Source organism: Limulus polyphemus, unplaced genomic scaffold (genome assembly GCF_000517525.1).
Source record: "Limulus polyphemus unplaced genomic scaffold, Limulus_polyphemus-2.1.2 Scaffold3064, whole genome shotgun sequence".
Classification (NCBI taxonomy): Eukaryota; Metazoa; Arthropoda; class Merostomata; order Xiphosura; family Limulidae; genus Limulus; species Limulus polyphemus.
In genome coordinates, this window is record NW_013668674.1 from 25,215 (window position 1) to 38,479 (window position 13,265).

Below are 13,265 nucleotides of genomic sequence, written 5' to 3' on the forward strand. Positions count from 1 at the left end.
CAAACTTATATTTATACTTTTTAAATTTATTTTTGTCTAAATTATATTGATTTTATAAGCCCTCATGTTACTCTTGATCTCCAAAAATTAAATGCCACACGCTGTAGATTATCTTATTATGTATACTACAATTAAATAGTCTTACAGACGTTATAGTAGGTTAAATTTGTTAATTCACGCACTGCATTTATTGCTTACATACATCTTATTTAGCCTCTCGGTGCTTCAGCGGTAAGTATGAGGGCTTATAACGCTCATAATCGTGTTTCGATACTCGCGGTGGGTACAGCACAGATAACTCATTGTGTAACTTTGTGCGTGATAACAAACAAACAAAAGCATTTTATTCTCTAAAAACAAGCGAAATGCCATCAGTTATCTGTGACTGCGAATATTTCCCAGCATTTACTAGTTTTTCACCAAAAATCACTGTACTCATACTTACAGTGTCCAGGAAAATAACACAATAACGAAATATGAAAAACGTATTTGAAAATACCAGTTTTATCAAAACATAACAGGCACACGCCTTTAGTTAAAAAATGAAAAATACGCTTACCAGATTATGCAAGTTCTCCCGCGTTAACTATTTTACAGACTCGCACACGTGGTTCTTGACAAGCTTGAGGACTTGTAAAGCTAAAATACGGAGTTTGGTCCCTGCAGTGGGCATAACACAGATAGCCCATTGTGCGGCTATACACTTAACAACAAAACAAATAAACATGCACATGTTCGAATATTTGTTTTCATATTCCTCACGTCCTCAGTCCTTTTTAAATATGAAACTTTCATGTACTAATAATTATCAAAGTAATACGACGAACATTTATCAGGTGAAATAAAACAATCAGCCATTATCAGTTATTTTAAAATTTACAGGTCAGAAATAAATACAACAGCTACTAGATGCACGCCTACTTTTTACCAGTTATATACAAATCACCAACATTCGATATTCAAATATTAGTTTTAATATGTTATAAAATATACTAATAACTATTAATAATAAAATACATTTACAACATGTATATTTGAATATATAAATCTGAAAATACACATTCTAACAGTTGCCAAACAGATGATATATAGTAATTACTACCTTTTAATATTTCGTTATTATAATATTTATAAAAACAAATCTTTTTAACTGTTCCTGATATATATTTTAGCATAAAAAGTAAATTAAAATTTTACTAATTATTAATTATGGAATATTGTTTCATACATTCATAAATTGTCATGTACCTGTAGCAAATAAACATTTAATTTATTTGTTTGTTTGTTTGCTTTGAATTTCGCGCAAAGCTACACGAGGGCTATCTGCGCTAGCCGTCCCTAATTTAGCAGTGTAAGACTAGAGGGAAGGCAGCTAGTCATCACCACCCACCGCCAACTCTTGGGATACTCTTTTACCAACGAATAGTGGGATTGACCGTCACGTTATAACGCCCCCACGACTGAAAAAGGGCGAGCATGTTTGGTGGGACGGGGATTCAAACCCGCGACCTGCAGATTGCCCTGACCATGCCGGGCCCTTATTAAGAGGAAAAGTAGATTTGTAAATTCTCGTGCACATTTGATAGATCGACATGCAAATGTAATAAATCAACAAGTACATTTCCCAGCTAAATTGTCAATTTACATATAATACTGACATTTATAAACTGACAAGTCGATTTATAATTTTCCTTGGTAACAGATATGAAAGACCACTAAGTATGTAATAAATAAACTGCGCGTACAATTACGCTCAACTTACAAACAATTTAATTTAAATTGCAAAGTTATTTGGCGCCTCATATTCTCTCAGTCATTAATCACCCTTTAAACAAGTTTTTCAGTGTTACGACCTTAGCTTTTCGAAGAACATGCGTCCTCAAGGTAAAAGTAAAAAACTGTTTACCCGCAAATATTATTATCATTTCGTTTACAAAATAAATTGAATAACCATTTAGAAACAGCATGGACATTTTATTATTATATAAACGAAAGGCCAGATGAATCTATTTGAATGTCATGACATAATTGTAAAAAAGTAAAACACTACATTATTTGACATATGAAGTCATGCTGACCTTTCAACAAATTATAGTTCATATTACCGACTTACTTATTTATCGGTCCACATATTAAATCATTTTGAGTAATTTTATGCTCTTGATATTACAATATTCGGTATTAACAACTAAGCAAAAACAAACTGTATGAAATTGCCCTCTTTTGATGTAAAATATATAGGAAACTCTAACGGTAACTAGTGGCTATAGATAAGATATTTTTGTGTGATGTATATGTCAAAAAGATCCTATAACTAATAAAGTAGAGTTAGGTTTAACCGTAGACTTACCAATGGACTTCGCGACATTTTTTAAACAGATTTTTCTAAGCTGTTTAAGCTCTATACTGCTTGTATGCCTGTGACTTTATTAGTTTGTTTTGTTTTGTTTGAAGTTAAGCACAAAGCTACACAATGGGCTATCTGTGCTCTGCCCACCACGGGTATCGAAACCCGGTTTCTAGCGTTGTAAATCCACAGACATACCGCTGTGCCACTGGAGGGCTAACAAGTTAATAATAACAGCGACACTCCTGGAAAAACATGTAGTGTATTCTTAAGCGTTAAAATACTAAAACAAAAATACGGACTGTGACTAGATATACAGACAAACCATACTCACGCCAATCATTTCAAATTTCAGATCAAACAGTTAATATAGATAAAGGTAAAATGCCACTTACTATACACGTAGTAAAACGTGCTGTCTGTGTCTTTATACATTTGGCTTAGTGTCTAACAACAAATTTGAGTTGAGTTTCTATAGAATTAAAAGATATTGTCGTTTTGGGGATATACAATATCAACAAGGTCGTATGTATGTAAACTTGTTTTAATGTTCAGCATGTTATTGAATATTATCATTCAACGAGTAGATAATCTAGAAAAGGAGTTTTCTACAACGTGAAATACCTGTAATAAGTTTATAGAATTTATTATTTATAGTTTTTACATGTTCTCGTCTTACTGGGTGTTTATATATTTATCTTGCTTTTTATTGAATTAACTGATCTAATGTTTGAGCAAAGCTCAAATATCCTTAACGCGGTATTGTATTTCTTTCAAAGATACATTTTACGTTTTTACGAACAATTATTGTTCACGAATATCATCACGATGTAGCTATGCGATTTACAGTTTCTAGGTTTTTTTTTTCTATTTCACGGAACCATTTCATGGCGTACGACTGTTGGATATACAAGATTGTTTAGCTTAATAGTTATTATTTAATTTATTTAGTGATTTAATATTTAATAAAAAATTTAGTTTTCATAACAAGAGTGTTAAAAGTTAATTATTTTAAAAGTAATAGTTATGACAAATTTCATTACGTAACTCGGTAAGAGTCGTGCGTTGTGTGTGTAGTTCAGTTGTAGTATTGTTGACCTCATCTTTCTCGAAACCTCTAAGTTTTTGTCGCTATGTGAGTATTGTTACATCATAGCGTCTCCTAGTTTGTAGAAAGTTCTAGGCCTCTGTTAGTAAAAGTATAAATATAGTGAGTGCAAGTTAAGTTAGAAAAAAGTTAATGAAAGAAAATGTGAAGTTAGCGGTGTGTGAGTGATTAGCCTTAACAGGTGGTTTCTATAGTGTGTTTCACAGCTGTATTGTAACAACAGAGATAGGAAAAACAATTTGTCTTATCAATTGAGTTCTTAAGTAACTGAACCAATCTGTGTGGACTTTTGACGAAAAAAAAAAGAGACACTTATTTAATGATCTGGATACAATTGTGGTAACCAGAAAAAAGTTAAAGTTAAGAAGAAAACGTTCAGTTAATGAAAGTTAAGTTGGTCTGCGTGATTGTTAGTTTAACTGTAATGGGCGATATTTCAATTAAAGTGAGTTTTATAGTTTAACGGAGATAAGGAGAATAATTTGTCTTGTCAAAGGGCGTTCTAAGGTAATTGAACCCGCCTGTGCGGATTTTGACGAAAAGGAGACAATTATTTAAAGTTCGATGGGAACCAATGGGGAAACGTAAGTAAATCTATCACAGATTGTGCAGCAAGAAACAGAATAAAGAAAAATAATTCGTCTTGTTAATTGGGTTCTAAAGTAACTGAACTAGGTTGTGTGGACTTTTGACGTAAAAAAGAATTATTAAAAGCTCTGTATACAACTGTGGTAACTCACGGTGTAACGTAAGTGAAATTATCACTAATTATATTGTGATAACAGAAGAAAAAGAGAATTATTTGTTATTTTAGATACAACTGTGATATCCTATAATGTAAAGAATTTTTGTACACACATTTGACTTGTTTTGAATATATTATTTTAAAACAAGTGGATTGTGTGCTGTTCGTTTATTGTTCGAATTTATCGCCAACAAGTCACAGACACCAACTGTGAAGAATCCAAGCTTACTGACATTTAAAACCCTGACTATGACAAAGTATTACAGTGTTACCTTGACAGAAAATTTTATGGAACCCCCCACTCAAATACGTTATATTTCTATGAATATGAGTCAATATTTTTATGATACTAGTAATTGTGTATGTTGTTTTCGTCGTCATATCCCCGTTTTGTTGTTGCCATATTGCAACTTTTACTATTTAAGACACACAAAAAGTTGTCCCATACTATGTGTTGATGTAAGATTGGATTATGTTATTATGTTAAGGAATACCTAAGGCCCCGCTACTGTTAAACTTTCAGTAAATATATTAGATTAAAAATTTCTTAATCCTCTAGCTAGGCACACTCGTTGTTAAAACTCGCCCTCTGGTGTCGGGTGGTGACAATGAGAGCATCGAAAACTCTTCTATTTTATAATTTTGTGCAAAGCTATACAAAAGGGCTATCTGCCCATAGCTGTCACTAATTTTTATCTGACAGATTAAACAAAAAGCAACAAATATAACGGCACTCCTCGCCAAGTATTAGATTACTCTATTCTTATTGTATGGTGGAGTTTGACTGTCACTCTTATAACCAATCCATGGCCTCAAAATATAGAGCGCGTTTTTGCGCCAACAGGTCGCGAATCAGCAATCCTTGAATTCACAGTGCAAGTATGATAACCCCAGGCCTAAACTCTTGTGAAACTTGTTGATTTGATGTAAAGTATATACATATATATATACACAAAAACATTTTTGGTGCATTAGCAGTAACCCATTATTTCATGAGTTTTATTGTAACCAAATTACTTGTTAAGCGCATTTATTCTTGAACAGATAATTTCATAACACTGACAGTTCGATTTGTTTAAAAAACAACCATATACTTCGTAGTCGGATTATTAGAGGACACTGTACGTCAGAAATTAACTCATAAATGACAAAAGTATCACCCAAGTTACTTTTTGAACTACTGATATGCAATTTGGTATTACTGCCGGGCAAATTAAAAAGTGTAGTGAAACGTTAACCGAATCTAATCAAAAGTAAGCATTTTAAGTTAACCAGAATCTCAGGTTTTAGAACATGAAAAGCTATTAAATATGGTATCACAAATAATTGCATAGAATTTCCGCGAACAGTTATTGTGAAAAACTAAGAATTTTACCATAGAACATTTTTTGAGGAAACGACTAAAATGTTCTAGTATACAAATCGCCATAGTAAAGTACAAACATTTATGTGTTCTTTCATTGCAAATCGTTTCAAGAAATCGAACTTTTATATTTTTCTTGTCATAGCTTTCAAATACAGTATTATTATGTCTAAAGCAGATGAAAGCGAATTTACTAAAATATATTTTAATTCAAAATTGAATTGTCACTCATACTATCCTTGTTAACTACTGTGATTTTAATGGATATCTTGAAGGATGTGATTACTCACCCATAATTTTTAGAGACACAATTTTTGTGTGGTAAGTTTGTATTTTTTAGTGCTTTCGTGAGCTAAAACTTTCGACTTTCTCTGTAGTCACGACTGGTCAGTTAGCCTTGATGACCGTTTTCTTTTTTTTCAGTTTTTAGTTAGACATAATGTTTCATAATATTTCACTTTGTTGAACATCTTAGATTAAATACACTAAAATAGTTGGAAATCTCACTGTTATGAAATTATCACAAAATAAATAGTCTCTCTCTCTCTATATATATATACAATTTGTATAATGTATAAGTACATGCAATTCTTTCAACAATAAAACTGAATAAGATGCATTGCATCCAACAAATAAAATACAGTTGGAATTATATATGATTTAGATGTGACGAAGAAAAAACCAATGTCATATGATACTGTTAATCAGCTCCCTTAGTTAACTTCTACGCAAATCAGTCAAATGATGATATCTTATTTGATCTGAAATATAAATGATTAGTCATTCAGGCTATTCTCATAAATGAACATGCGGTAGACGTATGTTACATCTCTATGATTCACGTCTGTTTACTTCCATACAAACTACAAACAGCAAGGGCAGTCTGGCACAGATGTTTAGAGCGTTGATAAGTTCCTGAGGCGTCTTCGACCACTTCTCCGAACTAGCTGTTTCTAGAACATCTTTAATGTCCGGAATCACTTGAAGACACACAAAGGGTGGTAGGATGTGGTCTTTATTGTGTGTGGTTTTATTGGTGAAAAGTAATTCATCTGTAAAGATAATTTTGCTCCTCACGTCTTTGGTTCACTGGACATGCTATTAGCACCATTGCAGTCTAGCTGTTTCCTGCCTTACTGTGAGCAGAACGTATCTCACAAGCGTGTGGCATACAGGTTGGTCTGTTGTAGTCTATTTCGGACCGTCTTACACTGACAATTAATGCTGCAAACATCTGATTAATCTTGACTGTGGCGAGCCAGAATTGATTTATCACCTGTTTGTGTTGTAGATAATGGTCTGCCTTGACCAAGTGTCTAAGTAACTGTTGAAGATAATGGTCTGCCTTCACCAGGTGTCCAAGTAACTGCACAATTAATTTAAAAGCGGTTCCACATGTTGATAACAACATTATGAAACACTTTTTAGACAGTTAACTGCAACCTGCTCAGATTGGCCATCTTTCATTCGTTCGATGGATTTTCACATGAATGAACCATTAAGATGTCTATCTTATTTAAAATCTAGTCACGATTCATAACCAATCTGGAGCACCTAAATTCTATGACTTACTTCGAAGTACCAAATGGGATAAAAATTTTGAGATCAATGTAAGTGAAATAAGCTGAATGATCATCTTCATTTCAGATCAAATGAGTAATCATCCTATGTCTGATTGGACATTGTTTTAAAGCTATAAATTCTATTATTCTATTATTGTCATCCACTCATAAACATCAGTCACGCCCGGTAAAATCCAGGGGAAAAAACATATAGCCAAGATTGTTTTTTTAATAATAATAGATTTTTTTCCCACACTTCACATCTCAACTGTTGTGAAACATTAACACGTTCTTCTCCACATTTACCACACAAATATACATAAAAATGTATCACCGACTCAAAAGTTTTATTAATAGCTTTTTACCATGTGCTGTTTGGTTTTCCTAACATAATCGATGTAAAATACTTATAATAATACAAATATATTCTCTATTTCTTCTAGTATATTTTTATTTCAGTGTCTATTTTCGTATAATCGCTATCGTAAATTACATTTTTCATCCAGTGATTCGCGAAAATGAAAAATATCTTCAATTAAATGAGTAATACAAAACTTGAACGTTAAAAACAAACTGAATTTATTTATGTCTGTCATTCCCAACCTATAATGCAAACATGATGCTTTTTCACGTGTTGTTGTGAAAAATATATTTTTAATAAGACGTACAAAGTTCTTTTGAACATAAATTTTATTTGATGTATAGCATTAGTATATACAGTCTCAACTTCTAACTATTTGTACAATATCAGATATAGGAGGACAGTAAAACGTTGAAACTCTTTAAATTATTAATATTTAAATCTTCAACACCAAATAACAATTGCCAACTTAACTTGATACTACTTTTCATGTAACGATTACTATATACATAAATAGGCTTTAGTCTGTCCAGAAGTCAACAGACATTTAGACTGTAGTGTAGCACCCATGCTTTGTCGTTACTATGCTGACAGTAATTATAACGAAACACTTTAGTTGTTAATAAAATAAAATAAATTATATCCTTATCTCCTTCACGGATAAGTAAACAGAGCATAACAAGATTAGTGAATGTAAAAGCTAATTACAAATATTGGAAGCATTATGTTACAACTTGACTTTGAGAAGATGGAAGTTGTTTGTATTTTTTTGCGATTAAGGTGGATGTTGATATAAATAATTAATATTACTAAATTACAGCACAAAATACTATATTATTATATTCCACACAAGATCAAGCAAATTTTATTCTGTGAAGCCTTAAGAAGTGTCAGTTCGTTTGTTTGTAGTTAAGCACAAACCTACACAATGAGCTATCTGTGCTGTGCCCACCATGGGTATCGAAATCCGATTTTTAATGGTGTAAGAAGTGCCAGTATTATGAGATTTAATACATAGGTTGTTAAGTAAAACAGTAAGGCGTACTTGACTTTCGCCAGCACTGTTGTATGAAGCTAAGTCGTGTAAGGCTTATATTGATCAAGTGTATTTCACTGAGAAACTAGGACGTATTAGACTTACATGAAATATTTCACTGTGAAACCAGACCGTATTAAGTTTACACTGCATTGTTGTGAAAGTTCTGTTAGTCTTAAATTGGATTACCGTGTTTCATTGTAAAACTAGACTGTATTGTACTTTTATTTATCTAGCGTGTTTGGACACGCTCTCAACGTTAAGTGGTTTCACTGTCAAACCCAGCTGTATTAGGCTTATATCAAACTACCGTGTTTCATCGTGAAATGAGGCCGTAGACGACAACAAATTATTCTTGATTAGGGTTTTCATTCATTACATGTAGTTGTTCTAAACAATAAACATAATGTTGTAATAAAAATCAAAGTGATTTTTAATTTCGTACTGTTGTTTTCAGTGGTTTATTTTCCATCGTTTCAAAATCTTAAATACCTACATTATTATGTACACCTTTGGCTCTTGTTATATATATATATGTATAACACATGTGAAATTTATTTTCAAAACACAAATACCTTTACGTATAATAGTACTTCATGTTGTTAGCGCATTTTTTTAACAATAATGTATACATTAAATCGTTAAAAGCTCAGATAAGATCTCAGTGGCACTAAGTGGATCTTTACACTAAAGATATTTACATATATTTTAAGTTATTAACAGATGACTATGATTTTTATCTAAGCCTAAACATGAACATACGTATGTATATAAATACACACACACACACACACATATACAGGAAGAAAATGGCTGTATTTATAAAGCCAATTTAATAAAAATGTGGAAATAACTTATTTTTGTAAATATAATAACATTTTGATATCATAGCTTTCATTTCAAAATGACCAGCTTCTACAACATTGTTCATTCTTTTTAAACTTTAAAAACAACTCCTTATCCTAATCAACTCGACTTAATGAATGTTGAAAACACGAGTTTTGCAACAACATTAAATCGTTTTCAAAACTTAATGTCCATTTATGACGAGTGCGTTTTTGTTTCGTAAATTTGTATTTAGACATAAATTTCAAATACTTCTTCCAATATCATACTGTAATAGTCGAATAGAAGAATTACACTGTTGCTTCGGATACAACATTGTCAGATGGTTTCGAAATGAGTTCTATGGCTTCGGATTCTTGGCTGGCTGACATAGAAAATGGTTCATCAGCTGCATGGGATTGGCACACGTTACTGTATTGCATTGTCCTTCCGCCTTCACGAAGGAAAGTTAACAAAATATTAAATTAATATGATTGAATACATATTCCAAGTTAGATAATATTTCTTAAATATTAAATATATATTTCGTTTAATGTAAAGCTTTACTGTATATTTGAGTCGCTGTTTTTGTTCCAACCAGTTAATACTAAACTTAGAGAAAAAAGTTTAATATAAATAAACTTTACCATCGATGGCATATTTATTATTATTAGTTTTTGTAATGTGAGAGTAAATACTAGGAAACATTGGGGGGTGGCTGTATAATTTGAATTAAGACAAAATATATCCAGTTATAAATGAAAATTTTGTATTTGGATTCTGCTTTTGTTTTATAAAGTTTACTTGTAAACAAAGTAAAGTAGATTCAGTATATTAAATACCTGGCTTTTCTACACTAGATGTCGCCAAAGGTGCCAAGTGCTCATCTTCTGTCCAGAGGGTGGTACTATCATTCTCATTTTGTATAGGGCTTAGGTCCAGGTATTCCTAAGAGGAAAATAACATCAAAATGTCTTTTGGTTTAAAGTGTTTATTTCAGAAATTTATTGCGAAGCTACCCAAAGAACTACATATGCATACCCCCCATAAGTTTGTTTGTTTCTTTTGAATTTCGCGCAAAGATACACAAAGGCAGTGAAAGACTAGAGGGAAGGCAGCTAGTCATCACCACTCACCACCAACTCTTAGGCTACTCTTTTACCAACGAATAGTGGGCTTGACCGTCACATTATGATGACCCCACGGCTGAAAGGGCGAGCATGATTGGTGGGACGGGGATTCGAACCCGCGACCCTCAGATTGCGAGTCGAGCGCCCTAACCACATGGCCATGCCAGGCCCGGGCCCCCTCCATAAGTTTGGACTGACAGAAAAGAGTGAAGGTAGCTAGTCAACAGGAACCACCACCAACTCGTATGCTACTCTTTTCTGACAGAATAGTGCTATTTGACCGTCATTTATATAATACACCTACGACTCCGCAGTACGGAATACGTTTGTTGCGGCAACAAGCCGCGAACTTTCGCATGCATACTCGAGCACTCTGACCACTTGGCCACGTCCAGCCCACATTTAAATTGAACTTTATATTAGTTTTTTTACATTCATATCTTAACTCTAGTGTGATTTCACTGGATAATTACAAGGACAAATGATATGCATTAAAATAGAAAAAAACAACGCAGTGTTCTGTAGAGTGTACCACATTTTTACACACATGCACACACAGACACACTTACACGCATATACTGCAAGAAAAAAAAGTCTTAATAAAACACGTTTCTCAGTACTTTTATAATTTTTACATTATATTTGTTTCTTCGTATTGCATTTAAAATAACAACATTTTTTAACGTTTGTTTGTTTTAGAGCAAACCCACACTAGGCTATCTGCTGTGTACACCGAGGGGAATCGAATCCGGATTTTAGCTTTGCAGGTCTGCTGACCCACCGTGGAGCTTTTTTTTTTACTTTTTAACAAGAGGTTTATTTCATAACTCGATCTAGTGAACACCTAAGCCACCAATTAAAATAACCTTGCCCAGAAACTCTTCAGTGACACGTGATTTATTTCTGAAGGATAGCAATGCTGTTAATCCAACAGCAAAAGTAAAATCATTTTAGTTTGTCTTTTCGTACATGAACTAATGCGGTGACGTGTCGCCACAGATGGGAGCCGTGGTGGCACACACAGACAATGTATTTTTGCACCTGTATAGTTGATTTATGACAAATTCCTGATCATTTGCCATTGTAATATCACCACGCGTTGACTTATGGCTTGAAGGATACAAAAAGAATTTCTGAAGAGAACAGTTATACAACGAGATTGATAAGTGATTTAGAGGCATAAGGCAATATTTCAAAGAAAAAGCCTTTAATGTTCTCCATGGAAGTGGAAAAAAAATAGCAACATAAAGTTTGTGACAGCAACAGGCTCCGAAATCCACATTGAACCAATCTGAAGGAATGCTCTCAACCGCAAAGTGAAGGCTATGATTATCTAACATAACTCTCCTAAAAATGCCATCGCAATGAATCTAGGCATATCTTCTAATACTGTTAACAAGATTTGACAAACAATTTTGAATTAACGAAGGTTCACAAGCCAATACTTCACAAGATTCCAGCCCAACCTCGAAAGCAACAGGTTTTCACGAGAAAAATGGCAGAAGTAATTAGAATTACAGCAATATTGTTTGACAGCATACCGCATATCTTTAAAGTATCTCGTTGCAATTCCGATGGTCTTTTATGCCTTTAATTGTTTCAATGTAGTTTGGAAAGCTGACATTCACATAAGTTGGACGTCTATGGAAAGTTTGTAAATATATGTGATCTAAGATTTTCTCCATTTCCACTCGCAGAACCTTGATACAATGGAAATTTCGGCGTCAAGCAATAGTACGTAATTGTAGCCATCAGACTGAACACGATCGATGATGGAAGAAGTAGCTCCAAGAGAGCAGGAGAGATGAAAGTTCGTTCTTTTGAAGAGCAACTAACGTGCTGATAAAATATATCTTCAAATCGTTAATTTAATTTGTCAACTTAATTCAAAAATTTCCCTTTTATTGTGAAAATCAAAAATGAAAATGTAACAGTGATACTTTAGAACTCTAAGACATATTCTGTGTATATGAATAGAAATCTGATGTGTAAACCAAACCAATTTTAAGCAAAGCAATAATTTTATGATTTGTATATATTTTTAAACTTCCCCCATTGTTTTAGTCAATGCTCCCGGTGGGTCAGAGGTAAATTTACGGATTCACAACACTGAAATACGGGATTCAGTTCCTTGCGGTGGACAGAGTGCAGGTATCCCATAAAACAACTTTACACTAAAACAACAACAACAACAACAGTGTTTAGTAAGTACTTGTCTGGAGTTACTACAAAATGTGTATTAATAAAATAAACCCCCAAAACAACTGTAATACATTTAATAAAACATTTGTGTTATAAGTTTGGTTAACTGCCAGTTTACAGGCAACTGTTCTTAAGCCTTCGAACTGTAATTAATTTTGCAAGATAATTACATGCTTAAAATAATTTTAAATAATGAGAAACAATACCAAAGTTAAACAACCTTAACAAACCTATTTTTACTCAACCAGTAATTATACTTTCAGACAAAAATGTTTAGCAACTGGACTTCCTGCTTTTGTCAAATTGCCCACTAATTATTTTTGATTCGTCTTACTCTGCATGATGGTTTCAGAAAAATATTCTTGGGTCGATTCAGTATAGGTATTTTTCCTTATTTTTAATTAGTTTGTTTATTTTAAGCCAGATGTTGTTGTTTTTCTAATTCAAAGCTAAGAATGGGCTATGTGTACTCTGTCCACCGCAGGGAAGCATTGTAAGCCTACAAACTTACCGCTGACCCACCGAGGAACTTTTCATTTAGAGAGAGAGAGTAATCTATATATTATTGAGTGTAACGAATTTGTTA

The 13,265-nt window shown here is 33.0% G+C and overlaps 1 protein-coding gene across 1 annotated transcript in view; it reads right to left on the reverse strand.

Annotated features, from left to right (window-relative positions):
* Window positions 1–7,826: 7,826 nt before the first annotated feature.
* The window catches only part of LOC106468581 (proto-oncogene tyrosine-protein kinase receptor Ret-like), a 95,555-nt gene continuing 90,116 nt past the window's right edge, over window positions 7,827–13,265 (reverse strand). Inside the window, exons 21-22 of the mRNA XM_022396921.1 lie at window positions 10,190–10,295; window positions 7,827–9,801 (exon numbers count right to left, since the gene is read on the reverse strand). Coding sequence (XP_022252629.1) covers window positions 9,659–9,801; window positions 10,190–10,295 — 249 coding nt within the window. The 3' untranslated portion in view covers window positions 7,827–9,658. The remainder of the gene's footprint in view (window positions 9,802–10,189; window positions 10,296–13,265) is intronic.